At 35.5% G+C, this 27,827-nt stretch overlaps 1 protein-coding gene and 1 pseudogene across 6 annotated transcripts in view; one reads left to right on the forward strand and one right to left on the reverse strand.

The window, feature by feature from the left end:
* Positions 1-27,827, reverse strand: part of USP47 (ubiquitin specific peptidase 47) — a 111,418-nt gene that overhangs the window by 19,102 nt on the left and 64,489 nt on the right. For 5 of the 6 annotated variants that reach the window (XM_044919556.1, XM_021685304.1, XM_021685305.1 and 2 more), the window contains exons 9-18: positions 15,244-15,339; positions 15,016-15,168; positions 12,116-12,283; positions 10,162-10,293; positions 9,635-9,711; positions 9,030-9,085; positions 6,830-6,942; positions 5,374-5,478; positions 2,683-2,890; positions 690-805 (exon numbers count right to left, since the gene is read on the reverse strand). In XM_044919556.1, the coding sequence (XP_044775491.1) occupies positions 690-805; positions 2,683-2,890; positions 5,374-5,478; positions 6,830-6,942; positions 9,030-9,085; positions 9,635-9,711; positions 10,162-10,293; positions 12,116-12,283; positions 15,016-15,168; positions 15,244-15,339 (1,224 nt within the window). The remainder of the gene's footprint in view (positions 1-689; positions 806-2,682; positions 2,891-5,373; positions 5,479-6,829; positions 6,943-9,029; positions 9,086-9,634; positions 9,712-10,161; positions 10,294-12,115; positions 12,284-15,015; positions 15,169-15,243; positions 15,340-27,827) is intronic. The other variant, XM_044919555.1, reaches the window with a different exon arrangement.
* Positions 18,993-19,107, forward strand: LOC123326363 (annotated as a pseudogene).

The following is a 27,827-nucleotide window of genomic DNA, read 5'->3' on the forward strand; positions in this document are numbered from 1 at the left end:
ATTCATCACCTTCCCTGTCAAATCTGCTCCCCCACCCTGCTCTTCTATTTCTATCACTAGATCACTACACCTTTGTGGTTACCCAAGTTTGCAACTCCTCAGGTCATCTGTGCTCCTTCCTGCCTTACTCCAACCAATCACAAGTCTGGCAGATTCTATTTATAGAATCATTCTAACAATCTACACCTCTCATTTCTGGTCCTATGCCATCACCTGTGTTATTTCAACAGCCTCCCCATCTACATTCCTGTCTCCCCCTCCATCCGTGTGGAACACTAGTCTAGTGTCACCAGACTTAACCCTTCTACAGCACAGCTCTCAACATACCACTGCTGTTCTTAGGAAAACAAACAAATATCCTACTTCCTATTGCCTACATCAAGTAGAGCCCATCCTTTTGTGTTTACTACTTAAGACCCTCCATGAAATAAACTACTTTCTATTTCTAGGCAGGTACTTGACAGAGATCCAGCCAAACACATGTGCTGTTGCTGTGTGCACTCGCCTCACCCTTCCTGACCTCCATACTTTGGTCAATTGGTGTCTTCCACTCAAAGTGTCCTTCTCTTCTAAATATACTTACCTCCTGCCAGGAAATATTAGTTTCTATACCTTACTCGTAACTATCACATAATGCGTTATATGGAGCAGGCACTCAAAAATACTCACTGACCAATTTTAAAACTTACCTTTGAAATAAGTTGTTTGAACTCTGTGACTGTTTGATTTAAGTAAGCACGAACTGTGACAGGAGCAGCTACAGATTCTGCCTTAAGATCAACAACGTGAACTTTCACCATCACTTCTGTCCCATTTGAAAAACATAAAAACATAACTGGAGGTTATTTTTAAGAATATATTTCACATGAGCACTGCACTTTTCATGTGTTTCCAATAGATGGCAAAGATAACATTTTTCTAATTATTAAGATGATAAACATACAATGTTATACATTGTATATAATACAAGTCATAACTTCTCTTTCACAATTTATCACATTACAAACATCTACAAAGAAATGGAAATGAAGCTAATGAAAAAGTTCTTGTACATCTCTTTAAAACAATGACAATAGTCAAAATATGATTTTTTTAAAATACATGCTTTGTTTCCTTATAAAACATAACACACTGTCAAATTTATCAAGCATGTTAAAAATATCCAAAGTTCCAAAATACAGACCCAAACCACAACACTAAATAAATATAAATAACTAGAGAATGCAAAGCAAATTCTAAAGGGGACACAGCAGCCCTACTTCATTTTATCACTCAAGACCTTGTTCATAACCAAACACTTCCTCTCTTCAAAATATTCTCTACATCCTACAGAAAATTCTACTGCTTTGGTTTACAAGGTTTGTTTTTTCTTCACTTAAATTCTTCATATTATAATTTAACCCTATGTCCTCCTCTTCTGTTTTCAGATTATATATAACTAAACTTTTAGTCACTAGAAAAGCAAATGATCTTCCAACACTACGATTAGTTATTCTCTGCCCTGTTTTAATTTCTTTTATGAAGTATACATAAATCCTCAGTTTTTGCCCTAAGTTGCTAATCTAAATCTGACAAAATATTCTGCTAAAATTATTAATGAACAAAGAGTACTTTATCTGTTAAGTTTTACAATCCACACTCACATTTAGAGTTCTCTTGTTAAAAAGTGGTTTTATTCTTGACTCATGTTACACTTTAATCATAATTTTTGCTATCTAGCCCAAAAATAATCTGCAAGGAAATACTCCAAAGGAACTCTTTACAAATAGAGCAGAGTCTGACTGATGGAGCCCTTTAAAGAATGCCATACTTAATCTACTTTGAATAGAGGAGCCTTGATTAAAAATAAATAAATAAATAAAAAGAGAGGTATATAGGATCCACAGAGGAAAAGAATTTGGAAGAGTAGAAGAAGGTTTTGTAAGTTAAATTTTTAGGAATAAAAGTAGAAAACGTAAGTCTGAATTCCGATTAACAACCGACGCAAGGGATTTAGGGTCACAACAACAGTAAGAATTCTCCAAGATTATTTAAACATTTTGACTGTCCCCTATTTGTTACAGTTTACATATAGTGATTACTAGAAGACTCTGGACATTAACTGTCTTTAGGGACCACTCTGGGTACAGGTGGGGCATGGTATTTTGCTTTCCAGATCAGTCTCAAACAAAGAAAGAAAATCCCAAGATATTGAGGAATGTGATGGATTTAATGAAAACAGAAAAAGCTAAAGTCCCTGGGATCTGTAGAAATGGAGAGGATGAAGAAAAAGTGTTGGCAGTGACGGCTTATGAAACCACCTCTTCAAGGAGACTCTGAAAAATACACTCTACTTCTGAGACTTTATGGGAATATATTTTTTTTGGACCAGGGTCTCCTCTCTAAGTAGAGGGAGCAGGGAACAGGAGGAGAGAAAGGAGGATGATTCAGTACTGAAAGAAAAATCCCACTGAAAACTACAAGCTAAAAAAACCAATTTTTAAAAAATTTTGTGTATAGCTCTTTGAAAGTAATCTAGAATTTAATCACAAGCTTGTTGCTGACTACTTCTTAACCTATCAAAACTATGTTGCATCTTGAGAATATATAAAAATTTAAAATTAAATTCATTTCTATTAACGAAAAACCTTCTCATGAAAATTTTAAGTTCCGTACAACTCAAAATACCATAAAATTCTTTACCTCCAGGTTTATAAGACTGGAAAACTTGATCAGGCTTTCTCGTCTCCAACAGCAGATCAAACATATATGTTGACTTGACTCCTCCTAGTAGAAGTCCCATTGGTGTATCTTCTTCTCCTTCATACGATCGTTCAAGATAATCATGAAACTCGTCGTATTTAACAAGGCGACAGCAATCCATGGGTATGACCTCTTCTAAATCCATCATCTAAACGAAAATGACGCCCAAGAAAAAAGAAAAAAATATATGTGGTATTTTAGTCTGATGTGTAATTGCACTACCAATATGTCCTAACAAACAATAAAATCCATATATTTATGATTTGCATCAGAGCTCAAAGACATCAAAGTTAAAGGCGTAACTTCAACGCTACTTTTAAATAACCATTATTTCACTATCCCCAAATCATACAATTTATGCACCAACAAATTTTAAAGACAATTCTGCTTTTAAAGAAAGTTAACACTCTAAACTTTAGATGGACTCAAAATCAATGTCTTATAAGCTATGCTCTATAATCACTAAGTGGAACACCAGGGAGAATGACCAGTGAGAAGAGTGCCTTCTGTTTATGAATTCAGTCTGGAGAAGAACTAGTGACTCACAAGCACAGGGGACAGCAAGCCTCGCGGAGTCACCACAGAGACCACAGCTTGTGTCTCCCATGCGCCACCCTGCAGCTAGCTCCCTTCCCAGATGAGCCTCCAGAGTACCTGCAGCTCAGGGCACAGGAACTTCTGCCATAAATTTCCCTCTAGCTCACGTCACTGGTAGATGGCATACTCTGGATGCAACATCTCTTAAGTGAAAAATGAACTGCCTGGAGACACACAGGATTACTTCAAAGTATTTCATACTTATTTAAAGTTTGTGATTATGACTTTCAAGAAAAACGGTAAACCTGACCTCTACTTACCCCCCAGCTCTCCCCAAAGACAGAGCTCTCTTTCTGGTACATAAGACTGATTTATTTCTCTCTTCTCCTTGTCTGATTCTTTATATTTATGAACTTTTACTTTCTGTTTTTAAGACTTTTTTTTTTTCCTTCCTGCATTAAAAACTGATGGAATATAAACTACCATTACTGCTATCACTAACTGTACAACTATTTAGGTAAGATGTTTTCTCCATTTTAGTCTCATTTGGTTTCACTATTGTTTGCAAAGATGATGCTTGGAGTCCACCACTGTGTTTAAAGGATTTTTACTTTTAGTGAGGTAAATCCAGAACCATCCATCCATTTTACTGTTTGGTCATTCATTTATTCATCCACATACCCATCCAAATTTGATTCTCCTGCATACCAGGTAAAGTACAGGAAATACGATTATGAGCCACACCAGAACACTCTTTGCCTTTTTAAGTACTTACGGTTTAGTGAGGACCAGTGGCATTAATTAGAATAGTCACACAATCAAATATAGATCACACTTTGAGAAACAATGTCAGCCATTTTTAGTTCTCTCATTGGTTCTATATAAAAATTATAAATGAAATGATGCAGGATGCAATTTTTTCTCTAATGACTTTAAGTTCAGTTCAATGATATTAATATTTACATGGAAAGGGCAAAAATATTTTGTCAAGTGTTACAGATGACATTTAGAACAATCTGATTAAAGAATGCTTCCCTTTTCAATTTGCCTTTCAAAACCCACTAATAACTTTCCATTATTCTCAGAATTGCAAACTTCTACTCAAAGTCTCTAATTTTATTTTATGCTACTCTATTCTCTCTCTCTTTTTTTTTTAATATTTTATTTATTTGACAGAGAGACAGCGAGAGAGGGAACACAAGCAGGGGGAGTGGGAGAGGGTTTAAAAGCAGGCTTCCCTCGGAGCAGGGAGCCTGATGCAGGGCTCGATCCCAGGACCCTGGGATCATGACCTGAGCCGAAGGCAGACACTTAACAACTGAGCCACCCGGGTGCCCCTATGCTACTCTATTCTCATTCAAGACAATCTGAACACAATGTCCCTTTTTTCAGTTTTCTGATCATGCCAGCCATGTCTTCATCTCAGTTTTTATATATGTTGTCATCTCTACTAAAATATTCTCCCCCAACTTTCTGCATAGCTGTCTCCTTCTCATGGTTAACATCTCAGGAGAAATAATCTCAACATATTACTGATTTACTTTATAGCATCTGAACAATAACATATTTGCAAATTGAGGAAGGCTCTCAATACATATCTGCTAAATAAATGAAAAGAACAAATATTTTTGTTTCTAATTTTTTTTTTTTAAGATTTTATTTGTTCATTTTGACAGAGAGAGAGAGACAGTGAGAGAGGGAACACAAGCGGGTGGAGTGGGAGAGGGAGAAGCAGGCTTCCCGCGGAGCAGGGAGCCCGACACGGGGCTTGATCACAGGACCCTGGGATCGTGACCTGAACCGAAGACAGACGATTAACAACTGAGCCACCCAAGCGCCCCTTTTGTTTCTAATTCTAATTCTTGTTCTACAAAACTGAACTGGCTTTCAGAATGAGCAATTTCTCAAACTCAACTGAGTATGTTCCATAGGAGAGGTGTAAACTACACCCTTAAGAGAGACAGGTGCTGTAAATGGGCTATCAACATGACTGCAAGTGCTTGTATTACTACTGACTCTAATCACAATTTTGAAAGAGATGTTAATACTGTTACCTGAGATATTGATATTGTCCAACAGTGCAATTAAACGTACCTTATAAGCCATTTCTACTGCTTCCTTTAATGTCTTATCCTTATGAACCTCCAATTTATTTTCCATCATTACTTGTTTCACAGGATGCAAACAGAATAATTTTATCTAGAAAATGTAAAATATCATCATCACCTCAGCAGGTCATGAATCAGAACATAATTCTTTTGTAGACAGCATTTTTTTCCTAATAGTCAAAATACTGCAATTTTTAAAAGATTTATTTTAGAGAGAGTCAGAGGGCGAGAGAGAAAGTAAGCAGGAGAAAGAGAGAGCAAGCAGGGGAGGGGCAGAGGGAGAGAGAGCACCTCCAGCAGACTCCTAGCTCAGAGCCCGACATGGAGCTTGATCCCATGACCCTGAATCAGAACCTGAGCTGAAATCAAGAGTCGGCTCAACAGACTGAGCCACCCAGGCACCACAAAATATTGTAAATTTTTTTAAAGATTTTATTTGAGAGTGAGCGAGAAAGAAAGAGAGAGAGACAGAGAAGGAGCAGGGGGAGGAGCAGAGGGTGAGGGAGAAGCAGACACCCCACTGAGCAGGGAGCCTGATATGGGGCTCGTTCCCAACCTAAGCCAAAGGCAGACGCTTAACTGATTGAGCCACCCAGGTGCCCCAAATATTGTAATTTTAAAAAAAAAACATAACTGAGATCATTCTCTCCCGTGTCTATTTTTCTCAGTAACTGATAGTGACTATGTCTCATAAAAAAAAAAGAATTCAAAAACATTAATTTTAACAACTGTACATTTCTTGATAAGCATGTATCACAATTTAAATAATCATTCTCCTACTGATATACATTCAGGTTGTTTCAAATTTTTTTCTAGTTTGGAAAATACCATGAATGTCCTTGTGATCAAAATTTTTATAGCATGTGTGGTTATCTCTAGGTATTTCCTTAAGAGAATTATATAAAAATACATAAATTTGCTTAAGGCTCTTGATAAATTCTACTCAATTTCTATGCAATAAGGTCTTTACCAGTTTATTATTCTTGTAGCAAAATGGACAATGTTCATATCACTGTAAACTTACCAGCACTGAGTATTATCACTACATGTTAGTGTTTTTTTTTTTTTTTTTAAAGATTTTATTTATTTAACAGAGAGAGACATAGCAAGAGCAGGAACACAAGCAGGGGGAGTGGGAGAGGGAGAAGCAGGCTTCCCGCAGAGCGGGAAGCCCGATGTGGGACTCGATCCCAGGACCCTGGGATCATGACCTGAGCCGAAGGCAGATGCTTAATGACTGAGCCACCCAGGCGCCCGTTAGTGTTTTTTAATGCATAAAATAAAACCCTATCTTCCCTCAGTAATATAGTTGGTTACATTGCTTAACGATCATGATAGCATTAACTGTCTACAGAATCAACCCAATGAGTACGTTATGAGAACTGCAGTCAAGCAAACTTCAATAGCACTTTTTAATTAAAAGTACAATTATGAAATCTAACCTTGCATGTGTTGCGCTCAATTTCTCGTTGCCTTTTTTCTTGTTCTTCCAATTCTCTTTCTCTCTGTACCAAGTTTTTAATATGTTCTGGATATTCATCTACTTCTAGAAATTCTATTGTAATAAAAACAGGGTAAGACAGAGTCATTGGAAATTGATCTTCCTTTACTTAATTTTGTTCCATTATGTGCCCGTAGTATATACTTCTACAACAGCTCTCGTCAAAATGTATCTCAATTACATCACTCTCTCAACTTGGAACATCAACTTCTTCCAGACAAGGGTGAAGAGGTAGTTGATAATGGCGTATGGTTAGGCCTCATATTTTAAAAAGCCATATATTTAATCCATAATATCTCTTGGCTCCAGGAAAACTCTAGTATGTAGATTAAGACTTCTAGAATTAAAAAGCCTCTCTGAAACTTGGAAATAAAATCATTTCTGATTTCAAACTGTGCTATCACCATCAAACTATGTGACCCAGGGCAAGTTTACTTGTCCAGGCCTCAATTTCTTCAGCTTATTAGCAGCGCTTCCCCACAGAGTAATTACCTGGGATATAATAAAATGTAATAAATGCTGTTGGTGCTACTACTTATTATTACCCACTAATACACTCATCTTTCCTTTGTTCTCAAAGCAATCTTTTAGCTACCTTCTATTTACAGAATTTTATATGTAACTCAAAGTATTAAAAGTGACAGTATGAAATTATGACACTATTTAGTAAACCAATGATTAGCAGGCATTAAATAGGGAGAACAACTTATATGTATATAAAAATCACATCCCTGTGGAAGGTCAAAATCCACTATTTCTAGAAATGAGCTCTAATTGCAAAAATATTCCATATCATACACAGAGCGCCCTCTGGTGCTTCATCACAAAACTACAGTTTAGGGAGTAGATAAAGGAAAACTGAGTTAATGCCCTAATGGAAACATCTGGAATGCTGGGTGCCACAGAGGATACACGAACTACAAACCTGGCTCTGCCTCCAGGAAGCTATGACCTTGGACAAGTTAATCTTTGGGGTATCGTTCCTTTATCTGTAAAGTCAGAATGACTACTCTGAAATCTCTGTTCTGAAATGACTTCTTGTTACAATTTCCTTTCACTCCCATTAATTCTATGGTAAATTATTGAACAGCCACTATATGACAGACTCTGGACTCTGGATTATCAAAGATAAAAGTTTTAAGCCTTGTACCAACTGAATTCACAATTTAATGAGGGTTTCCAAAAATGTACACTATCCAAAACAGATTTTACAGTATGGTAGTTGCTAAACAAAGGAAATATGTTGAAATCAAGGACAATGATTATAACAATTATTAAAAGAATGTGAGCAACATATCGGTTGTGTATATATCTATATGTACACTCACACACCCCTACTTATTTGCAATACTGCTTCAGTCAGAGTCAGCATTAAGAAAAAAGGGGAACTGCAATTTTTTAAATTAATAATAAAAAAGAGAAAAAAAGACAAACTCGCATGCTTTGTATACAGGATTATTTTGGGGGTTCTCAATATAATGAGAACATAATAAAGGATGCAAACTAGAATCATAAAACTTTATTTGCTTTTTAAGCAAATAAGCAAAGATAAGTAATTCTAGTTCTTAGAAACATTTCTGGAGTGGTAAGTCAGAAGTTTACTTCATTTAGGGTCCCTAGTCATAGCATTTAGATACTAAAAATACTCCAAAAACTTAAAATAAAAAAAGCAATAATAGCTAAATTTGAGTTTTTACTATGTGCTAGACATGATGGTAAATGCTAAAAATGTGTTATCTTATTTAACTTTTCATTACAATCCTATAAAATACTGTAATTATCCCCATTTTACGATGTGGAAAGTAAGATTTCGAAAAGTTAAATAAATTGCTCTAGGCCATCTAGATGGCGAGTTAGGACCGTTACACAGGTCTGGGGGTTATCACTGAATACAATCTCACTGCAAATAAATATCCAATCTTTTTATGTAGAGTAAATTTTGTCTTAGTGTATTAAAAAACATTTCAACTTTTTTCCAAGTGTTTTTACCTCTTGGTATTATCTCATAACAGTCTTTATAATTAATTTTTCGGCATAAAAAAACTTAAGCATCCTATCATTTAAAAGTAGTTATCTGGGTTTGCAAAACTTGCAAAAGAAATTAGTACAGATTAAAATCAAATAACTACATGCTAACATACTTGCATTCCGTGCTGGATCCTTCAGTCTATATATCAGCATATATGCATTTGTGGAGCTAGGAGAAATATAAAAAAGATTAATGTCAACAAAAAGGAGATTGTAAAGGTTCCATTTCCTAGCACCAAATATTTTTTTTTAAATAGTTTTTTGTTGCTTCAAACAACTAGAAGACCACATAACTGTTCTTAGGTTCAAACTTAAAGTATTCTAGAAAATAAAAGGAGAATCTACTTTGCTCCTCCCAATGGATTTCTGAGAAAATTCCACATTTCCTCTTGGTAACACAGTTAAGTCTTCAAAAAACCTGTGTCCTAGAACAATTACTACAGTTAAGTCAGGAGTCAGCTCATTTTTTCTGGGCCATATTGTCTGTGCTGCAGTTACTTACCTGTTGTTAAGGGAAAAGATCAACACACAATACTTAAACAAATGAGTATAGTGGTGTTCCGATAAAGCTTTATTTCCAAAAACTGGAGGCGGGCAGGGTTTGATCCATGGGTTATAGTTTGCTGACCGCTGGGTTAAATCTCTTTAATGGTAAAAAATGTTGAGAAGCTGTAACTGATTCTAATTTATAAACAGTACAAATTAGGAAGTTATTTACCTTGCAAAAGCACTTGAGTAATATCCTCTGCTTCCTGAAGATCCACCATGTGTTTTCTTAATGTCCTCTTGGGTTATCTAAAAAGTTATTACATTATTTACCTTTTTGTAAAATCTGTAATACCATTACCTCTTTGTCAACAAGTAAGCCTGTTTTTAACCTCATAGTTAAATGGGCCATACAATTACCAATTCATAAAATTTAATCAGAGTCAGTGGCTGCTACCAGCCAATCAGTTCTAGTGCTCCTCAACAGACAGGCTGCATGATGGCTCACGGTAAGAAAAAAACAAAAAAATTGGGAATCTGTCTCTGGAAACACTCAGCAAGCCTCAAACGAAACAAAACAAGTAACAAGGAAAACAAACTAGGAAGTTTACTGAAAGCAAAAACAAAAGACTGACTTAGCATGTGTCTTAAAATGCTTCACTGGACAAACTAAGTCTCCCATTTTTAATAAACTCTGCTGTTGATTAGAAACATCTCTACTCCTGTCTTTGATTATAATCTTAAACAACCCCTCCTTACCCTGCTGACATGTTGATCATTGAAGCTGTACCACTGTTCATCACTGAATGACTTTATACAAGCATAGTAATGGCCACCAGCAGCACTTCCTGAATGAACCATAACGGAGAAGAGCTCATAGATCAAGGAATTCTAAGGGAGAAAAATAAAAGTAACTCAGAGAAGAGGAAAAATAAAAAAGCCCCTTTTTGTATATTTCCTATTCTCTATTAATACAGAATAAAATAACATTTTAGTTGTCCTAGATAGTTATTGTAGGTACACTTTCCTCCAAGATAATTAAAATGGCAAGTCACCACATAGTTTTATATATCACAGTTTTGTTCAGTACATTCCTTCACATTTTAATTATGTTATAACCTCTGGAACTATGCATATCTGAAATACAATGTTATTTATGTAAGAAAATAACAGTCTGAAATTTTAGAAGCAGGTGCTAAACAGAAGACTGTTCGGATATGCATAGGCAAGATCAAGAAGTCCCAAAAAACATAGTTGTTTTCATTCAAGTACAATTATTCTATTTCCTTTACAAAAGAGCTGAGGGATATAATGATTTGGAACATTTTCTAATGTATTTATATAGTATCTGTGATACAGTGATCTCCTGATTTGACATCTCTCAAGTATGCAAAGATGGTTCAACATTAGAAAATCAATCTATGTGATACAGGCTAAAGAAGAAAAATTACATGATCCTATCAACTGATTCAGAAAAAGCATGTCATGAAATCCAATACTCATTCATGATAAAAACTCTCAACAAACTAGGAAGAGGGAGACCTCCTCAACTTGATAAAGAACACCTACAAAAAACCCCTAGAACCAACATCATACTAAATGGTGAGAAATAGAACACTTTCCTCCTGAGACTGGGAACAAGGCAAGAATGTCCTGTCTTACCACTCTTACTCAACCCTGTGTAAGAAGTCCTACTTAGTGTAGTAAGACCAAAAAAAAAAAAATTGTTGTAGGAAAACAGGCAGGGAACCCTTTGCCAACCCATGCCTGAATCCAATGTTCTTTAGACTAAGTTATAATGTATCCACTACATTATTCATTACATAGCAATTCATCATCATCTATCTGCCCTGAAACAGGTAATTTTAAAAGGTAAAGGATAATGATGATAGTGATTAGAATAATGGTCTTGGTCTAAAAATTGATTCATGCAAGAGAAATTCCATTCTTAAATACTGTCTAAAAAAACTCTGTATTTAATATGACTCTGCAAGACTTGAATTACTGATTAGTCTTCAGGCTAGTGACTTATAACTCACACATGCTGAAGCCATTTGACCTATAATTCTCCCCTCAATAAAGCAGATTATATGAATGTGGAAGAAACAGTTTGATAAAATCTTAAAAACTACTGACACAGTGACATAAAAGATTTTACGATAGAAATTATCAAAGCCAGTAGTTGTCAAATTATAACCCTTGAAACTATATCATTTTTTTAAGTGCCTTAAGGGCTTCATGGTGAGGGGAGGGGGAGGCTGAGGGCTCTGGCTTTCCCCTATCTCTAACAGATCGGTTCTATAACTATTTCATAAAGTTCACAGCCAAAATTTTTTAAATCAACAGATCTAGCTGAAAACTTTCATTTTGCTATATGAGAAAACTATGATATAAGATTTAGGGGCCTGGTGCAACTTTAAAGGCAGAAGTGGTTTCCTGACCACTAGGCACCCTTTCCACACCACCACCCAGCTTGGTTACATAGCTACAGCAGTTCAGCCTCCCAGCAATTCATGTTCCTGCCTAAAAGTACCTTTTCCTAAAGTTTAATTATGATCACATATATGCATAAAAACAGCTTTAAAAAAGTCTTTACTTTTCAAAAATCACTTCTCCTAAAGAGAATTTACTGGTCACAATAGCTACAGAATTATATAGCAGCTCGGAGATTATTTTATTCTTTCAACTAAACCCCACAAACTATAAAAGGTACCTTCTCAAGTCCAGGTTTTGAAATCTTTTCAGTTCCACTATTACTTTCAAGGCAGATCCCTTCATCAACACCATCATCATTCGAGAAATCATTGCTCATCTGATCACTGTGACAACTGCCTTCATTTTCTGCCCCGCTGTCAGTGCAACTTTCAGTCTGAGGGGATTTCTTAATAAAACATAATTATCTTACAATTACAAGCTAAATAAAGCGAAAACATATACTCTAAAATTTTTTATCTAGTGGTGTTCCAATAAAAGTGTTAACTCTTTCACATAAGTTCAGATATTATTAATAAAAGTATTTATTTTAAATAAATTTACCTTTTTTTAATTCAAATTAAACCCCAATTATGTTTATAGTTGCAAAGTAACAATATAAATTACCATTTCTTTCACCAAAATCTATAAAAGCAGAGAACCTAAGTGCCAAAATGAGCTTTTGTTCTCAAATCCCAAAAGAGTATCATTTCTTTTCTTGAACAAAAAAGTTCAATTTAATTTATCATTGTGCTAGGTATTATAGACAATTAGAAAGAAAAACAACATTGTATCTATCCTCAAGAACTTTATATTCTAGTGCACAAGAGGTGGAATTATTAACAAAAAAATCATACTCTTTCATGCTTTTAAGATTTTTAAATCCCTCTCATGCAAATTTTATTTGAAGGAATCTACTTCTTAGAAATCCCCAACTTCTTGCCCCCTTTTCCTTTAATATTTAATACACGTACCTAAAAATATTTTTATTTAAATAGTTTGAGAATTCTTCTCTAAGATGCAGGCTCTTGTAAGTTGTACAGAAGTTCCTAAATTAACTAAGCAATATATAATAACAAGCACCAACATTTGCCAAGAACTTTGTTGTAGGGACTGCATCTTCATCCCTCAAGAAAGTTCGGTTCAAAGTGAAAACCAACTCTAGAACTCTACACTAAGTCCAAAGAGGTCATTCCTGACATTCCTTTAGGTTGGAACATCTCTTCTCCCAACAAATGGACCTAGAACTTCCTAAAAGTTCCTGTCAAATTATATCTAGGTTTTCTTTATTTGTAAAAGATCTGCTTTTACAAGAAATATATTAGGTATATACAGAAAACCAATCCAATACTGACTGATCTCTGTGTAGGACTCTTGTAAAGACTATGTCTACTTTGTTTTTTTTAAAGATTTTATTTATTTATTTGAGAGAGAGAGAGAGAGCATGAGCTGGGGGAGAGGCAGATGGAGAGGGAGAGACAGACTCCCCGCTGAGCAGGGGACCCGATGTGGCATTCAATCCCAGGACCCTGGGATCACGACCTGAGCCGAAGACAGACGCTTAACTGACTAAGCCAACCAGGCACCCCCGGAAATACTATTTTAAATTAAACCTTTTAAAATGTAACCTGGGGCGCCTGGGTGGCTCAGATGGTTAAGCGTCTGCCTTCGGCTCAGGTCATGATCTCAGGGTCCTGGGATCGAGTCCCGCATCGGGTTCCCTGCTCAGTGCAAAGCCTGCTTCTCCCTCTCCCTCTGCTTGTGCTCTTCTGTCTCTCTCTCTGTCAAATAAATAAATAAAATCTTAAAAAAAATAAAATAAAATAAAAAATAAAATGTAACCTGGTCATAGGTACCATTCCATGAACATCTACTTTATCTAAAACGCTTTTTATAAAAGCCATAAAAAGCAATTATTGCCCTTACTGAACAGAGAAAGTAAGGCTCAGAAAAGCTGCTCTTCTATACCACATTCTCTCTTAATACTTAAGAGCACTAACTAAAACCTAATGTTTAAAATCATTTTTGAGCTTTTGAGAAAAGGCATTTTTGTAACTACAGTGATGAGTTCCAATCAGAAAAAAATGATTCATGGTAGTTTTGAAAAAAATAAAGATCTATCACTCTCTAATAACTATGTCCAGTGATTATAAATAACCCCTATAATGAAATCAGAAGTTTCCAAAAGAAAAGAGTGGGACATTAAGAATTCCTAACTGAATCAAGGTTAGGAGAACCAGAGAATTTGAAGGGGGGTCAATGAGTGGAAAAAAATGATAAGCATTGCTGGTGTCCTTCAAAGTCCCATTCTCAAACTATTTAAATAAAGTTTTAACTAAAAAACTAACTTAAAAAGGGAAAACAGATAAAATGCCTTTATTTTCTAGCTTTCTAGCCTCGCCTATTTTAGAGGTGCTAAATTTTTTTTTTTTTTAAAGATTTTATTTATTTATTTGAGAGAGAGAGAATGAGAGAGAGAGAGCATGAGAGGGGGGAGGGTCAGAGGGAGAAGCAGACTCCCTGCCGAGCAGGGAGCCCGATGCGGGACTCGATCCCGGGACTCCAGGATCATGACCCGAGCCGAAGGCAGTCGCCTAACCAACTGAGCCACCCAGGCGCCCCTAGAGGTGCTAAATTTTAACTGAGAATAACCCAGAAACCTTAATCCTTGAAAAAGAGACTAAGACAAATACAAAAAATTAAGGCCATACTACCCAATTTGCTCATTTTTTCACTTAACATATTTGTTCTGTGTTTATTATGTACCAGAAACACAATGCAGCCCACCTCTACACTGGTTTGTTGTGCTAAGAAAGTTATGAAACATAAGATTATTGCTCAAATTAAAGAAATAATTCCAGAGTCTGAGATTCTTTTTGTTTTTTTCAAAGAATATCATAAATTATTCCGATCAAAAAAGAATATCTGAAATACAATTTACGGTGGACAAAAAAAGCTTATACAAATCTAGATCTTTTAATAGAACTTGGCATTACAAAATACAGGAAGAAAGGAATACCTTCTATCACAAAGACAGTCTAAAAACCACCAGTGTTGTTACCCCAAATAGCTCTCTTAAACACATGACCAAAATGAATTGACTAGTATCTTTTAACAAAAAAATATGAATAAATATTTTACCTCATCTTCAACATCAATAAATGTACTCATATCTAGCTCTTCAGGAAATGTCATCCGATCATTCAATTTAATCCTGTGCATTGTTGTATAATCAAAATCAAACCTTTTCAACTGTAAGGTCAGCAGATAAGGGAAATGCAAAAACCGAAGACCCTAAAAAGAAAGGGACCTATTGAATATGGAATATAATCTCAGATAATTTAGTATTAATTTCTACATGGCATCTACCTTTCGTGCATCACATTTCTTCTTACAACGTTCACAAAAATATTGATTTGGGCCATCCAGGATCTCTGGCTGAATAAACGCATGCAATGCTTCTTCCTAGTAGGAAAAAAAATAATTGTTTTATAATTACTTAAAGATGTTATAATGTTAATGACAAAGCCCTGAATATAAAAACTTTGCAATTACCAAAACAGAAGTAGAATGGCTATAAAATGAGGAACTCAAAATGCAAAAAGAAAAAAAAAATTATCAACAGCAATATAATGTCATTATAAAAACTGAGGGACAAAATAATTGTTTTAATTCTGCATGAAATCTGGCTTTCCTAGTATTGCACATCACAGTTAGTCACTTCTACCTAATTTTTACACTGACTTTACATTGTGGAATTCGGCTAAATAATCTAATAAAAATCCTGTCTTTAGATTAAAAATTCCATACTTCTTAGAAAAGTACATGCATCACTTCAATCTTCTTGTAAAAGGAGACATTCATAAACTGTACAGTAAATAACAGAACTCTGAAGAATTCGCACTATCCATACACTAAAGAATCTAGTAACCATCATTTCCCACTATATTTAGCGTCAATCCTTAATTCGCCACTGCACTAAAGATTGGAGAGCACTGGGCAACTTTCTCCCTGCATGTCAGATACTGCTCCATCTGAAAATGTATGAGAGCTCCTGGAGTGTTCACCTAGTGGAACCATATGGTTCTCTTTTCTCCATACAGCCTTAAGACAGAAGCAAGAAACTTAGTATGAATATTGGTGAAGAATCAGGGGACATAAAATTTTTAATTTTTAATCACCGATTTTTTACAATAAAAAATAAATTGTAGTTAATACAACATATAAGATTGGACGGCATAATCTCAAGTTTCTTTTGTTGTGATCTCTTCACACATGGTCTAATCAGAACTACTGATCATATTTACTATATGCAAAGAAAAAATTTGTACCATTAAGACAAAATATCTTCAAACATTTTTCTTTTGATTCAGAACATGTTGTTGCTCAAGCTTAAATAAAGGGGCTTGATCTGGCAAAATGTAAAATAGCTGACAACAAACTACTATCCACATATTGTTTCGTATAGCTCATTTTGGGATAAGAATAAAAAATAAAAAGATTTAAAATGCCTCTAACCTCATCCATCTCCTATTTTGTTCTCAGAAACCCAAGAAAGCAAGGGAGCTGAGGGTGGGGTGGAGAACCAAATAGTGGGTTTTTTCCCACATGACCAAGCATTTTACTGGACGTCACGGAAAGGGGCACATTCAGAATTTTTTTTTTCTTTAAAGTATATTTTAAGCATGAAAAAGGCAAATCCTGTAAAAGCATAACACAGAAAAAGGAGCCATATATATTAGCTTAGCATAGGCTGATATTAGTCAAGCTTTCCAAATAGAAACTGAACTGTAAAACACTCAATACTTTAACAAAAAAAGGGAAGGTACGTAGAGTGAGAAGATGATGTAACTCAAATTCTACTTTACTAAACCATGTGTACCAGTCTCTGGCTAGAGTTCATAGCTAGCGCTATCTTTTTCTATTTTTTTAAGTTAAAACTCAGAGAAAAGTTTAAAGCACAGAAAAGTCCCATAATTTATTCAGACTCACCAACTTTTAGTATTTTGCTACCCCTGCTTTATCATTCTCCCACCCTCACACATTATGTATTTTTCTGAAGCATCTGAGTGTAAGTTTACATATCATGCTTTCCCTCTTAATAGTTTTATGTGACTTTTTTTAAGAATAACAATATTCTTACATAAACAAGAGTTCTCAAACTCAGGAAAATTCAAGACTGATAAAGTACGTTTGCCATATTCCAATTTTGTCAATTGTCCCAATCCTAAAAATGCATTTCTCCCCATCCAGTACAGAATTGAATCCAGATCATAGATTACATTTGGCTGTCTCTTCAGATTCATTTTGTCTGGAACAGTTCCAAAGCCTTTCTTCCTTTCAGGACATAAATGGTTTTTGAAGGAGGCTGGTTATTTTATAAAATGTCTGCAATTTGGGTTTGTCTGATGTTCCTTATCATTAGGTTCCAGTTTTATGTATTCTTTACTAGACTACCACTTAAGTTATGAAGTGTCCTAAGGATATCACGGTCACAGGCCATGATATTGCCAACCTCCCTACTGGTGAAATGAACTTTAATTACCTGGTCAAAGTGTTATCCAGCTTCTCCACTACATAGTTACTGTTTTATCCCCTTGCAGCTAATATGTAATCTGTAAGGAGATACTTGGAGACCATGCAAAGCGCCTGTATCTTATTAAACTTTCCACCCTGGATTTAGCATCCACTACTGGATTCTTGCTTAAACCAAATTATAAAATGTTTATGAGCCAACTTAAAAATCTTTTTTTAGTAGGCAACTTAAGTCCATTCATATTTGATATGACAATGTTTTGTTTCATCTAAATTAGTTTATTATAATTACTGTGTGTACTAGTAGTATTTACTGTGTTCTCTCCAAGTGGCGTGTTTTGCTATCTTTTACATTTTCCTTTGGTATTTAGGAAGGTAATTTTGTTTTAGTGCATTTAGACTTTTGTTAATGCCCTTAATCTCCCTTTTTCTTACTTAAGCCTTTCATGTCTTGTTTGCTAGTTTTGTTATCCTTTGTCTCCTACCCATTCAGCCATCTATGATCTCATTCTACTTTCCCTTATTTCTCCCTTCCCCTTTTTTGAGTGGTATTCCTTTTACTCCATCTAACATATAATATGCTATTCTTCTACCTATGTCCCCACCCTTGTTTCATTTAGTCCTTATTTCTATAATTTAATATATTAAGTGCTCATAGTCCTTTTGCTGAAGCTTCCCTGGGCTGGGGATCTCTTCATTAGATAGAGCTTATCCCCTAATAAACTCAAGAAGGGCTCATGGATACAATATTCAGTAATTTCTTCAATGTTCAAGAATGGAATTACTCACTGCCATCATAACAGAAGAAAAACTTGGCTAGATGTCAAATCTTTGGCCTGTACTTTCTTTCCTTGAGTTTTTGGAAATTGCTATTCTGTTGCCATGATTTGCATGCTGCTCTTCATAAGTATGATGCCAGCTCAATTTACCTTAAAGTTTAACAGTTTACCAAAATATGTCTGAGTTGATTATTCTAGGTCAGTTTTTCCAAGTACATGGTAGGTCCTTCAAAAGTAGACTTAAATTTCCCTGACTCCCAGAAAGTTTTCTTGGCTTGTAGTTCCTAAGTTTCGTTCTACTGTGTTGTTTTTATTCTTCACAGACTCCCAGTTATGTTGGACATCCTTTGCCAGTCTTTCATTTTCTCTGAGATCCTTTTTACTTCCTTTCATTTTCATTCTCCGTCCCTCTTTAGATTTCCATTCCATTCTATTCTCTTGCACATTTTATAGTTTATTCTTTACTTTGAACATAGTTTGGTCTTTTTCTTCAATTTCTTTCCTGAGTTTTATCAATTCATATTACATTTCCTGTTGTGTTTTGTTTTTTAAATTCATTTCTCTCCTTTAATTCTTGGATACCAGGTTTTTGAGAATATTTCATTTAGCCTGGGGTACTGTGTTACAGCATTCTACCGTGTGGTTATTTTCCTGAGGGCTTTTTTTTGGCAGGGTGGATTTTCATCAGCTGAAATGCTTTAATACATATTTTCTGTTTTCTTCTAACAGTGGTGCTGTGTAAATTTGATACCCACCCCATCATTCTGTGGACAGCATTCTTTAGTTTGAGAGTACCTCAAACTTAGCTTTGCGCAGTGGCAGTATCGTAGCCAATGAGGTTTATCCGAGGCGCGATTATTGCTGATTGAGAGTACCTCAAACTTTTTTCAACTTAGTGAAGTGCAGTTTCTTAAATGGGTGATGGGAGTGCAGAGCTTGAGGTCGTCTTTCATTCTGCAGGACACTTAATTTCTCTCTTTCTCCTTGTTTTCTCTTCTCTTCACTACTAGGTCAGATGCATCATGCTTCTCTATTTCTCTCCCAGAGGCAAAATTCTTCTAAGGATGCCACTTCTCACTCTAGAATTCCTTCCCTGTGGTGCTATAAACTACTCAAGTCCTATTCGGCACTCTCTCTTTTGGCACGTACTGTTGTACTTTCTCCTTCTGAGGGTGACTTTTGTCTTTATTTTGTTACATCTTTCAATCTCTTCTCTGTTTCATAGCCTTGAAGGCTTTCCACTGCATCCTCTCCACACATACAGACTTGTAGCGCAGTAGAAGCTCTGTTGGAATTTGGTGATTATTTTGCTACTTTCAAGTAATTTGAGGTTTAGGGTGTTCTGTCTCCTAGTAATGCAGAATTTATGGGTTACCTGGGTTCTACCTGTGTTCCTTTTAGTCTATGGTTTTGGGGGAGAATGTGTAGAGATAAACAGAATCTGGCGGCCACCATTATCCTCCAAACTCAGAAACCAGTTAAAACTATATTATAATAATTTTCTATAGCTTCCGTATTCACTTTTTAACAAGCTGTCTCCAGGTTAATCATAAATAAGATTAGACAGTTATAAAAATTAGCTTCATCTATCTACTGAAGAAATAAATTATGTAAATGATGGGCTAATGTGGCTATATACAATTATCTTCACCTTAATGTGATGTAGATTATGAAAAATCATGCCAAACTGTATTTTACATATTAAAAAATAAGCTATGGATCATAAAAATGGAACAAAATACAATACTGTACCATTATTAATACACACAAAAAATTTTGCTCTGGTTACCAACAGCTGTCCTCTTAAGTATGTTAAATTACTCATGTATCATGCTTCTAAACTAGCTTTGGGTTGACTATGGTTGTTTTTCATCACCCCAGAGTGAATATAATAGATTTATTTTCTAGAGCTTAACCCTCACTGTTATACAAAATATAATTTGCACATTTTTTAGATTGTAATTTTCAGAGTTCAGAACAGGAGAATTCTTACATCATTAGTTATTACAATTTTATAGTTAATGCAGAAAATCTAGGCACAATGCAATTATAAGGTATATCCAAGGAATGACACTGCCTATGAATTCTCTCATTTGTTTTTACTCTTACCCTATATATAAAATTCTTTTCTCATCATTCAATGTCTATTTTATTTTGAATGAAGAAATGGGTGCCAAAATAGGATACTTTATTTTTCAGATCGAGCAAAAAAAGATAAATCTGAACTACCACTTGGTAACTATTTCCTAACATTTTAATGTACTTAGCAATCCTGTGCTACTGATATATAGTGACATGTCTTCCTTACAGATATATTCAACTATCTTTCCCAGGATATATATTTTGTTTTTGTTTTGTTTTGACTAGGAAAAGAACTTTCTCCTAAGCCACCCACTTTTTCTAACTGCAATTTTTGAGATAATTGTAGATTCACAATGATAAGAAGTAATACAGAGTCCCTTGTACACCAGTTTCCTTCAACGGTAACATTTTGCAAAACTATAGTATGATATTACAATGAGGATATTGACACTGATACAATCTACATAACTTATTCAGGTTTTCCCAGTTTTAGTGTCTACATGTGTGTATTAAGTTCTATACAATTTTATCACCCGTATAGGTTCATTATCCACCACCATAGTCAAGAGACTGAACACAGATCCTACACAAGGAGCCCTCATTGTTGCCCTTTTATAGTAATCACCTTCCCATCCTTCCCCTGGCCCCACCAAACTTACAAGCTTTGATTAATCTGCCCCCAATTCTAAAATTTTGTCCATCAAAAATGTTATATAAATGGAGTCATATCACATGAAACCTTTGGGACTGGCTTTTTTTCACTCAGCATAATTCCCTAGAGATTCATTCCGGTTTTAGTGTGTATCAATAGTTTGTTCCTTTTTGTTGCTGAGTAGTATTCTATGGTTTGTATGTATCACAGTTTGTGGAAGTACTCGCTAAAGGGCATCTAGGCTGATTCCAGTTTGTCGATATTAAAAATAAAGGTGCTATGGACATTCGTTTACATGTTTTTATGTGAACATAAATTTACATAAGTTATCATGACTCTGACATAAGTAACCAAGAGTACAATTGCTGGGGTTTACAGTAATTGTATAGTTTTACAAAAAATTCCCTGTAACATCTCACATTTTCATCAAGAATTTATGAGTGATCCATTTTCTTCACATTGTTACCAGCTTTCTGTGCTGTCATTATTTTTTATTTTAGACATTCTGTAGGTAGAGTATTACCTTCATTGTGGCTTGATTTTGTGACTAGTGATACTGAACACATTTTCTTTTTTTGACATCTGTATATCCTCTTTGATGAAATGTTGTCTTTTGCCAGCTGTCTAAATGGATTTTTTTTTTTTTACACTATTCTATTTTGGGGCTTCTTTATATATTCTAGATATCAGTCCCTTGTCAGATACGTGGTTTGCAGGTATGTTCTCCCAGTCTGTAGCTTCCCTTTTTTCCTCTTTGCCTGGGCTTTCAGAGAGTAAATGTTTTAATTTTGATGAGATGCAACTTATCAATTACTCCCTTTGTGGACTATTTTTGGTATCAAATCTAAGAACTCACTGCTTAACCCTAGATCTGGAAGATTTTTTTCCTATTTTTTTAAATAAAAGTTTATAACTTTACATTTTACATTTAAATCTACGATCCATTTTGAGCAAATTTTTGTACAAGGTGTAAGGTTTAAGTAGAGGTTCATTTTTATGTGTATGGATGCCCAATTATTCCATCACCATTTGTTGAAAAGGCCATCCTTCCTCCACTGAAACACTTTTGTGCCTTTCTCAAAAATCAGTTGGGGAAAAAAAAAAATCAGTTGGGGCATACTAGTGCAAATCTATTTCTGGGCTTTCTGTTCTGTCCCATTTATCTGTGTGTCTATCCCTCCACCAACACCACCCAGTCTTGGTTACTGTAACTCTATAGTAAGTCTTATCAGGTAGACTGATTTCTCCCGCTTTATTCTTATTTTCCCAAAACTCTCTTAAGTCTAGCTATTTTTATTCCTTTACCTTCTACATAAATTTTAGAATGAGCTTGTCTATATCATCAAAAAATCTTGCAGATTTTGAGAAGAAGGCTTATTAAATGATAATCTTGGAGAAAACTGACATTTTTACTATGTTGAATCTTCTAATTAATGAGCACATTATCTATTTATTGAAATATTTTTTTCAGAACTAGTAGTTTCTTGTACATAGGTCCTGTACATATTTTGTTGGATTTACACCTAAGGCGTTTCTTCCCCATGTTTGTAAATGGTATTGTATTTGAATTCCACTTTCTACATGTTATTTGCTAGTATCCTGAAGTACAACTGATTTTTGAATGTTTATCTCATACCCTGCTATCTTGCAAAACTCACCTATTAGTTCTACAGGTTTTTGGTAGGTGCCTTGGGATGTTCTACATTAAAAAATCATGTTGGGGCGCCTGGGTGGCTCAGTTGGTTAAGTGACTGCCTTCGGCTGAGGTCATGATCCTGGAGTCCCTGGATCGGGTCCCGCATTGAGCTCCCTGCTTGGCGGGGTGTCTGCTTCTCCCTCTGACCCTCCCCCCTCTCATGTGCTCTCTCTCATTCTCTCTCTCTCAAAAAAAAAAAAAAAAAATCATGTTACCTAAAAAGGGGTGGGGGGGCAAATTTACTTCTTCCTTTAATTGGAATGCTTTTTATTCCCACTTCTTGCCTTATTGTCTGACTACGACTTCCAGTACTACACTGAATAAGAGTGGTGAAAGCAGACAGACATCCTCACTTAGAAACAACCTTGACATTCTAGGGGGAAAGCATTCAGTTTTTCATCATGAAATATTACGTTAGCTGTAAGGTTTTTTTTTTTTTACCATGTTCTTTACTAAGTTGAGAAAATTACCCTCTATTCCCAGTTTTCTGAGTTTTTATTGTGAGTAGATACTGAATTTTTTTAAGTGTTTTTCCTGAGTCAAATGATGTGATGGCATGAATTTTCTTCTTTTGCCTATTAATATGGTAGATTACTCTAACTGATTTTTAAATATTGACCAGTTTTGAATCCCTGAAATGAACCCTACTTGGTCATAGTATCTAATTCTTTTTACATATTGCTTAATTCTACCTACTAATATTTTGGTAAGAATTTTCTTACCTATGTGAATTAAGCATACTGGCTTGAAGTTTTGCTTTGTTTTAACTTTGGTTTAGTATCAGGATAAGACTAACTTCATAAAATAAATTGGGAAGGGCTCCTTCCATTTCTATTTATTGAAAGAGATTGTGTACACTTGGTGCTCACTGTTCTAAAATGTTTGATACAAGGCTCCAGTGAAACCATCCCAACTTGGGAGACTTCATTTTTGACAAATTTTTAATTATGTGTTTAATACCTTAACAGGGCTATTTAAATTATCTAACTCATACTGGATTAATTATAGCTTGTGCTTTTTGAAGTATTGATTCATCTAAGTTATCAAATTTATGCGTGCAGAATTGTTTGTTGTAGTCCCTTATTATCCTCTTGACACATGCACGATCTGTAGTGGTACTCATTTCATTCCTAATACTGTAAATTTTTGTCTTTTTTTTTTTTCCTGTCAGTCTTACTACAGGTATGTCCACTGTATTGATCTTTCCAAAACATTAGCTCTGTGTTTCATGATTTTCTCGTTTTTGTTTTCAGTTTCACAGATTCTGCTCTTTTCTTTATTATGTCCTTCCTTCTGCTTGCTTTACGTTACTTTTTTCTTCTTTTTCCAGGTTAGCTGGAAGCTCAGACTACTGATTCGAAACTTCTCTTTTTTACCAACACAAGCATTTTACTAAAGGTGACCATTTAATGCTGTTAAGTTTCCCTCTCAGTACTGTTTTAGAGCTATGTCTCAAAATTTTTTATATATTTTCATTTTCATTCCTTTCAAAGTGTTTTGTTATTATTTTTATTAATTTTCCTTGACGTCTCCTCTTAGACTCTTGGATTATTTAAGTGTGCTGTGTATTTTGCAAGTGTTTGGTGGTTTTCCAGTTATGTTACTGTTATTGATTTCCAACTTGATTCTATCATTGTTGAAAAACACAATGATTTTAATTTAAATTTGTTGAGATTTGTTTCATGGTCTGAGGTATAGTCTTTCTTGATACATAGTCCACTAAAAAGAGTATACTCTGCTGTTGTTGAGTGCAACGTTTTATGTTTATTAGATCCTGTTGTTGATGGCATTGTTATCTGCTAATTTTCTGTCTAGAGGTTCTACCTATTAATTACTGACAGAGAAGCATTAAAGTCTCCAACTATAATTATAGATTTGTCAATTTCTCTTTTATTTTTGGACAATTTTTCCTCATATATTTTCAGCTCTGTTATTTGGTAAATACACATTTAGCACTGCTGTCTTCTTGATGAACTAACCCTTTTATTTTATTTTTTAAAGATTTTATTTATTTATTTGACAGAGAGAGACACAGTGAGAGAGGGAACACAAGCAGGGGGAGTGGGAGAGGGAGAAGCAGGCTCTCCACTGAGCAGGGAGCCCGATGTGGGGCTCGATCCCAGGACCCTGGGATCATGACCCAAGCTGAAGGCAGACGCTTACTGACTGAGCCACCCAGGCGCCCCTGAACTAATAACCTTTTATTATAATGACCCTATTTCTAGTAATTTTCTTTGCTCTAATGTCTACCTTATCTGATATTAATATGGCCACTTGCTTCGATTAATGTTTACATGATATAACATTTTTTTCATCCTTTTACATTTCAGCCTGTTTATGCCAATATATTTAAAGGGAGTTTTTTGTAGCAAGCATACACAATTGGGTCATGTTTTTAAATCTGATATGCGAACTCTACCTTTTATTTGGTACAATTAGACCATTTACATGTAACTAAGCCTGCTATTTTAGTTTTTTGTGTCTCTCTCCTGCTTTCCTGTGGATTACCTGAACATATTTGTTTAAATTCTATTTTATCTAGTTTTTTGGAGTGTTTCAGTGGTTGCTCTAGGTATATTATATACACATAACTTATCATTCTACTGGTGTCATCCTTTTACCAGTTCAAGTGAAGTACAGACTTTACCTCCCTTTATGTCCTTTTACCATCTCCTGTTTATAAAGTAATTGTCTTAAATATTTCTTCTGCATACATTTAGAACCACATCAAACAATGTTATGGTTTTGGCTCAACCATCAAATATAATTTTGGAAACTTAGGAGGAGAAGGAAAGCCTATTGTAGTTACCCAGATTTTTGGCGGTATGTTCTTTCTTCATTCCTACCATTCCTAGATGCCTTCTTTTTATTATTTCCTTTCTGTTTAGAGAATTTTCTTTAGCCACTTTTTAAGGTGGGTCTACTGGTGGCAAATTCCCTTAGTGTTCCCTCACCCAGGGTGGGTCTTGATTTCCTCTTCATTTCTGAAGAGTATTTTCACTGGGTATAAGACTCTAGTTGACAGTGCTTTTTTCTTTCAACACTTGAAAAATGTGCCACTTTCTTCTGGTCTCCATAGTTTTTGGTAACAAATTTGCTTATGAGAAATCAGAGTAATTTTACCCTGTAAGAAAATGTATCTTTCTCACTTTCTGCTTTTAAGATATTTCTTTGTCTTTAGTTTTCAGAAGTTTGACTATAATTGGATGTACAGTGATTCTGGCTTATCCTGCTTGAGATGTACTCAGCTTCTTGGATCTATAGCTTTATACCTTCTGCCAGATTTGGGAAATTTCCAGCATTATTTCTTCAAGTATTTTTCCAGCTCTGCCTTCCTTTTCCTCTCCTTCCAGGACTCCAATGACATAAATCTTAGATCTTTTATTATAGTTCCAAAGGTCCTGAGAACTTTTTAAAAACTTCCTCCAGTCTATTTTCTCTCTGCTGCTTACAGTGGGCAATTTCTATTATTCTACCTTCAAGTTCACGGATTCTTTCTGCTGTCTGCTCGGTTCCACTATTGAGTCTATCCATCAGGTTTTTCACTTTGGTATTCCATTTTTCAGTTCTAAATTCCCATTTCACTTTCCTTTTTATCTGTTATTTCTTCCCTGAGAATTTCTATTTTCTCATTTGTTTCGAATGGGCTTAGGATCTCCCACTGAAGTATTTCTATGATGACTGCTTTAAAATATTTGTCATAAATTCTAACACTGGTCACTTCGGTGTTTGTATCTGTTGATTGTCTCTTCTTTCATTCAAAATAAGACTTTCCTGGTTCTTAATATAGAGAGCGGTTTTTTTCTTTTTTTCTATTGAAACCTGGACATTTCGGGTATTATGAGATTCTGGACCCTATTTGAATCTTCTGGTTTACTGGCTTCCTTTGACACTGCTCCAGGGAGAGAAAAGGTTCCTGCTTCATTACTGCCAGTGGGAGGAAAAGTCCAAGTCTCCCACTCGGCCTTTGCTGACACCTGGGATGAGGAGCTCTTCATTACTGTTGGGCAAGGGCTGACGTTCTGGCTGCTCAGTAAGCCTCTGCTGATATCTTGGCTGTGAGGGGCAGAAATGTTTCCTAAGAGCTCCCCTGATATTCTCCATTGACACCATAGGTAGGTGGGGGCTAGTCTCCTTACTGTTCAAAGATGGCAAAAATCCTGACTCTTCACTAGGTCTCTTCTGACATCAATGGGGACAGAAAGAAGCATTTCCTTCCTATGGAGGTGGGAGTGAAGGCTAGGTTCCCCGTGTGTCTCTAATAACAGTGAACCAGGAGAACAGGAGAGTAGTAGTGGGAAGGTTTGTTACTGTCCAGCAGGGATGAAACTCCTGGCTATCTACTCAGCCTTCTCTTTCTAACCACCCAGGCAAGGGGCTAGAAAGCCTAGTTATAACTTCATGAGAACAGAAGTCTAGGCTCCCCACTCAGCCTCGCCTGGTATGGGTTGAGACAGGGGCCACAGTCTTTCTGTGGTCTTTGGCTAGAACAGAATGGGTACCATCTAAAAGTTTTCTGCCTTGCTAGGCTGTCCCTTTCCTGGTCTTTTGGCTGGAGACAGCAGGCTTTTCAGTCTACGCCTGTTGCTGTTTCCAGGATGCCAGCTTCTTCAGCTCCAAGTATGGGCTATATTAGGCAAAAAGAAAACCCAGGGAACTCACCCCATGTCATTCCTTGAGTCCTGAGGTCCCTAGTCTTTATGCCTTTTCTCCACCTTTCAGAGTCTTCTTATGTTTTATTTTATATATACTGTTCAAGACTTTTAGTTGTTTTAGCAGGAGGAATAGGGCAATGTACATCTACTCCATCTTCCTGAAAGCAGAAATCCCCACTTTTTAAACTGGTTCCCACTATGTCCAACCACACAAATTCCTGGAAAAATGAGGGTAGAGTCTGTGGAAGAGATTTTTCTTTATGTGATGCTTACATATTTGGACAAATATGGACCACTCCACCATCCAAATGAGTTATGTGGCTAAGCCAGACATTTAAGAATGTCCAAATCATCTGTTAATCCAGGGAAGAACCTATGATACAAACTTGTGCATACCAAACACTTGAAATGCTTATGATTTTATAAATACTTATGAATTTAACAATTTTTCATTCAAAACTTTAAAATAATCATTAAGCCATGTTTACTTAGGGAACAGAAGTCTTTCACATACTCTGGTTTTTCCAAAGACACTAAATGGAATGATACAGCTA

This window comes from Neomonachus schauinslandi, chromosome 11 (genome assembly GCF_002201575.2).
Source record: "Neomonachus schauinslandi chromosome 11, ASM220157v2, whole genome shotgun sequence".
Classification (NCBI taxonomy): Eukaryota; Metazoa; Chordata; class Mammalia; order Carnivora; family Phocidae; genus Neomonachus; species Neomonachus schauinslandi.